The 5,704-nt window shown below is 52.1% G+C and overlaps 1 protein-coding gene across 1 annotated transcript in view; it reads left to right on the top strand.

The window, feature by feature from the left end:
* The window catches only part of PLVAP (plasmalemma vesicle associated protein), a 41,343-nt gene that overhangs the window by 23,577 nt on the left and 12,062 nt on the right, over positions 1-5,704 (top strand). Inside the window, exons 4-5 of the mRNA XM_011925751.1 lie at positions 2,435-2,495; positions 2,660-2,741. Of these exons, the coding sequence (XP_011781141.1) occupies positions 2,435-2,495; positions 2,660-2,741 (143 nt within the window). The remainder of the gene's footprint in view (positions 1-2,434; positions 2,496-2,659; positions 2,742-5,704) is intronic.

Genomic DNA, 5,704 nt, shown 5'->3' with positions numbered 1-5,704 from the left:
GCCTGTAATCCCAGCTACTTGGAAGGCTGAGGCATGAGAATCACTTGAACCCAGGAGGCAAAGTTTGCGGTGAGCCCAGATCGCACCACTACACTCTAGCCTGTGTGACACAGCAAGACTCCATCTCAAAAAAAAAAAGAAACCCAAACCTCTGCATCATGCAATATACTCAGTGTAACAAACCTGCACACATCCCCACTAAATCTAAAATAAAATAAAATCTGCTCCAAATCCTAAAAAAGGAAAGTGAAAGAATTGAGGCTGGGTTTGAGTGTAGGGAGCTGGTGGGTTATTCTACTGTTGGGATTGGGATTGGGGTTAGGGTCAGAGTTAAAATCCTGTATTTGAGTTGAGTTGAGGAACCAGGGGAGTTGGTTTAGCATTGGGAGTGATACTGGGGTGAGGATGCCTAGAGGAAGAGTTGATGTGAAGATTGAACTCGTGTTTAAATTGGGCTGTGATGAGTTTTTGGTCACTGCTGTATCTAAAGTTGATTTGAGTTAAGGTTAGGATTTCACTTAGGATTTCGTTGATTTTAGAACGGGGTTGAATTTGGAATTTGGATGGTGAGTAAAGCTTGCAAATTGTGTCAGGGATGCTTGTAGGGGGTGAGGTTGGGTGAAGAATGATCTAGGATCTCATTTGCTTTGGGACTGAGTTGAAGCACTGAAGCCAGATTTGAGGCTCGGGTAGTTGGAGGTGACTGGTGCATCTAGAGATGCTTAGAGGTTGCGGCCAAGGGTGAATTTCAGATTTCACTGGCATTGACATAGGGATTGGTATTGACAATGGGTTAGGAGTTGAGCTCAGGTTGGTTTAGGGTGACTGGTGGAAGGCTGAGTGGGCTTGGAGTTGAGTTGAAGGATTGGGTGACCCTGGGTTATGGCTGGGGAGACATTGGGGTTGAGTGACGATCAGGGCTGGGTTGAGAGTAAAATCTGGGGTAGATGCCAATCTTGGGGTGGAACTGGGTTGAGGTGGATTTGGGGTAACTGACCAGTTTAGGACGGTTTCCGGTTAATATCAGGGGCTTGATAGGGCCTTAGGATTAGGGTGAAGTTTGGGTTGGGATTGGAACTGAGTGTGGGTTTAGGATGGGAGCTGGGTAGAGGCTGGGGTCTGGGGTTGAGTGGGTGTTGAGCATGGCATTGCACAAGTGTTTGTAGGAGGGCATGGTGGTGGCCAGGGCTGGGGCTGGGGAAATGGATATTTTCTCTCCTTTTTTTTGAGACAGAGTTTCGCTCTGTCGCCCAGGCTGGAGTGCAGTGGTGCAATCTCAGCTCACTGCTACCTCCACCTCCCAGGTTCAAGTGATTCTCCTGCCTCAGCCTCCCCGAGTAGCTGTGATTGCAGGTGCCTGCCACCACGCTTGGTTGATTTTTTTTTTGTATTTTTAGTAGAGATGGGGTTTCGCCATGTTGGCCGGGCTGGTCTCGAACTCCTGACCTCAGGGGATCCGCCCTCCTCGGCTTCCCAAAGTGCTGGGATGACGGGCGTGAGCCAGCACGCCCTGCTGGAAATGGATATTTTCATTGTGGTTGGGTCAAGAGAATGGTTGGAGTCAGAATGAGATCTGAAGATATGGTCAGATCCAGTTTATAATTAGGATTGGGTTTAGGTTGGGTCTTGATTCTAAGTGAGATTGACTTTTCATGTTGGGATCAGATTTTAGGTGATTGAGTTCAGAATTGGCCTTGGATTTCAGGTTTTGGGGGATTGGCTCAGGGATATTCCAGGGGTGGCATTTAGGATCGGGGTCCAGTTGGTCTACAGGGTAGGCTGACTTCAGCCTGAAGGGGGCTGTGGTGGGTGAGTAGACTCCAATGGGGTCATGGGTTGGAACTGGATTCACCTTGAGGCTCTGATGGAGATAGGGGTAGGCCAGCTCTGCAGCATGGGGCCTCAGGACTGCTGAGGTGAGCAGTCCCACAAGTCCTCAAGCCATCTGAAGTCTTGCGGTTGGTGCAGGTGATTCTATGTTCATGACCATGTGTGTCTTTCTGCATGGGGTCTGTTATGCTGCCCTGGAAGGACTTTAGAGACACTGGTCTTGAAGGGCATGAAACGGCAAAACCCGGCCGGGTGCAGTGGTTCATGCCTGTAATCCCAGCACTTTGGGAGGCCGAGGCAGGTGGATCACCTAAGGTCAGGAGTTCGAGACCAGCCTGGCCAACATAGTGAAACCCCACCTCTATTAAAAATACAAAAAAGTAGCCAGGCATGGTGGCACATGCCTGTAGTCCCAGCTACCTGGGAGGCTTAGGCAGGAGAATCGCTTGAACCTGGGAGGCGGAGTTGGCAGTGAGCCAAGATCACGCCACTGCACTCCAGCCTGGGCAAAAAGAACGAAACTCCATCTCAAAAAAAAAAAAAGGCAGAAGTCTGTCTGGGAAGCCCTGGCTTCTACCAACCTCCCTTCATCTTTCTTTCACAGTCGCAGCCGCTTATACCAGTGCCACGGCCCATGGGCCCTGTCCCCAACCCCCAGACCATCGGTGAGTGACAAAAGACAGAGCCAAGTAGGGGAGGGGCCCCTTTCCACCTCGAACCCCACCCCAGCCCAATTCTCCAACTCCCCTGGGCTGCCAGCCCATCCCTAGCCCAGGGGCAGGGGCTACTGAAGCTGTAGGTCAAGCCTCACCTCTCCCTCCCTCCACAGACCCAGCTAGCCTGGAGGAGTTCAAGAGGAAGATCCTGGAGTCCCAGAGGCCCCCTGCAGGCATCCCTGTAGCCCCATCCAGGTAAGGCACTGGGCAGGCTGCAGTTGTTCAGTCTTAGGGCTGTGGGCAAAGCTAGGACCAGGACTGAGGGTGGAGGGAGGCTGATCTCACACTTGCTTCTTCCTTAATTGAGCACCTGCTGTATACATGTATGGTTGGGTGTGAGGGACACAGCAGTATCCAAGACACACCCAGTACTGACCTCATGAAACTCCCTGAGTAGTGGGTGAGACAGTGTCATGATGGGACTACTAAGGAGCCTACAATTATTAGGGACCTACTGTGAGCCCCACGCAGTTCTAAATACTTTGCAAGATTAATTCATATAATCTTCACAACTAAACAACAATAGTAGGGCAAACCACTATTCTACCCACTTTCCAGATGAGGAGCGTGAGGCACAGAGAGGGCATGCATTATACCCCAGGGAGCACAGCACAACTGGGACACGAACCCAGGCCATCGGACCCCAAACAGGCAAGAGAGAGCCTTGGTGAGGAGGAGCTGGAGCATGCGGAGCTGGCCTTAGGGAAAGCAGGGGGAACAGTGTTCCAGGCAGCAGGAACAGCCAGGTCAAAGGCCTGGAAGCTGGATAGGGGTGAGGGAAGGTAATGAGCAAAGGGAGAGAGGGGGGAGTGGCATCCAGGAGTGATTCCTGACCTTTAATTTCTAGAAAATGAGTCTCAGCTGGGCATGGTGGCGCATGCCTGGAATCCCAGCTACACAGGAGGCTGAGGCATGAGAATCGCTTGAACCTGGGAGGCGGAGGTTGCAATGAGCCGAGATTATGCCACTGCACTCTAGCGTGGACAACAGAGTGAGACTCTGTCTCAGGAAAAAAAAAAAAAGAGGCCAGGTGCAGTGGCTCACGCCTGTAATCCCAGGCCGAGGCGGGCGGATCACAAGGTCAAGAGATCAAGAGCATCTGGCCAACACGGTGAAACCCCGTCTCTACTAAAAATACAAAAAGTAGCTGGGCATGGTGGCGGGCGCTTGTAGTCCCAGCTACTCGGGAGACTGAGGTAGGAGAATCACTTGAACCCGGGAGGCGGAGATTGCAGTGAGCCAAGATCGTGCCATTGCACTCCAGCCTGGCAACAGAGTGAGACTCCATCTCAAAAAAAAAAGAAAAAAAAATCCAGTTACGGTGGCTCACGCCTATAATCCCAGCACTTTGAGAGGCCAAAGCGGGTGGATCACCTGAGCTCTGGAGTTCAAAACCAGCTTGGCCAACATGGTGAAACCCTGTCTCTACTTAAAAAAAAAAAGAAAAATACAAAAATTAGCCAGGTGTGGTGGTGGGCACCTGTAATCCCAGCTACTCCGGAGGCTGAGGCAGAAGGACCGCTTGAACCCAGGAGGTGGAGGTTGCAGTGAGCCGAGATCGCACCACTGCACTCCAGCCTGGGTGACAAGAGAGACTCTGTCTCAAAAAAGAAAAAAAGAGTCTCAACTAGGCACTGTAGCTCATACCTGTAATCCCAGCACTTTGGGAGGCTGAGGTGAGAAGATAGCTTGAGTCCAGGAGTTCAAGACCAGTCTGGGCAACATAGTAAAACCCCCTCTGTACAAAAAATACAAAAATTACCCAGGTGTGGTGGTGTGCACCTGTAGTCCGAGCTACTCAGGAGGCTGAGGTGGGAGGATCGCCTGAGCCCAGGAGGTAGAGGCTGCAGAAAGAAGCAAAGATCGCATCCCTTCACTCCAGCCTGGGAGACAGAGTGAGACCCTGTCTTGGAAAAAAAAAAAAAAAGACAGTCTCTGAAGTCAAGGGCCTGGAAATGCTTTGCTAATTGCAAGGTGCCATCCAAAAATGGCCAGAGCAAGGGGCTAGGGGCCTCTGTAGGAAGCAACAAGGGCTCCTGGCACACGCTCAGGTCATGGCTTGATGCCTGTGCCCCCGGCCTCCTCCCAGAGTCAGTCACTTCTCAGAGGGCGGCCTGTGCGTCACAGGGATGGTGACTCAGGCCACCGCCCCAAGAACTGCTTGTGCTCTCTCTGGGGTCCTGCTGCACCACTGACAGAGTCAGGGCTGGCACTGCCATTTGCAGTTTAGGACCCGAGGCTCAGGAAGGCACCAGGACTTTAAGTCAGATCCCTTTGACCCCAAACACTGTGCCTATGACCATTTTGCCACAGGGTTATTGTCAATCGGGGTCTATTGCAGCCTCAGAGGAATAATACGGGATTTCTGGCCAAGTAGATTTCCGAAAGCTTTGCCGCCAACTCCCCAGGATGCAGCATGTCCAGCTCCGTTTCCACCTCTTCTTTTTTTTGTTTTTTGTTTTTCCTTCTTGCATACCCTCTCCAACAGGGAGCTCACTCCCTTGCCAAGCTGTCTCTCAACCCCTTTGCTCTAGATGGCTCAGTTCTCAGCCCTGAGCAGCCCACAGGGAGGGAAACAAAAGGTGAGGAGGAGATTCCCCACTCCAAGCAAACACAATTTTCCTCTCTCCATCTTGGCCCAAAGCCCTCATGGCAAGGAAGGAGGTTCTATTATTATCCCCACTTCTCAGAGGAGGAAACTGAGGCCCCAGGGAAGTGAGCAGCCCGGGGTCACACAGTGGAGAATCAGGGCCAGGCCCGGGCTCCCAGCCCAGGACTGTCAGGGCCTCGGCTGAGAACCGGGGAAGCTCTTGACATTGTTTACCCCAAAATGACGTCCATCTGCTGCGAAAACAATGTGTGCTTAAGCCTGGATCTCACCTCCTTCTCTCCTCACGGTTGCAGGAAGGGCCTCTGGCCTGCTGGCTTCTGCCCTTGACTCGCCTTCCCCTGAGAGACGCTGGGGGCAAGTGGGCTGGGGCTGTCTGCTCTGGGTTCGCTGGGCAACTTGGGGAGAGTCACTGGAATTTTTAATCATTATTTCTTTTTTTTGAGACAGGGTCTTGTTCTGTCACCAGGCTGGAGTGCAGTGGCACGATCATAGCTCACTGCAGCCTCGAACTCCTGGGCTCAAACAATCCTCCTGCCTCAGCCTCCAC

This window comes from Colobus angolensis, unplaced genomic scaffold (genome assembly GCF_000951035.1).
Source record: "Colobus angolensis palliatus isolate OR3802 unplaced genomic scaffold, Cang.pa_1.0 Scaffold66, whole genome shotgun sequence".
Classification (NCBI taxonomy): Eukaryota; Metazoa; Chordata; class Mammalia; order Primates; family Cercopithecidae; genus Colobus; species Colobus angolensis.
Note: the sequence above shows the minus strand (reverse complement) of the source record. Positions and strands in the feature narration are given on the sequence as shown.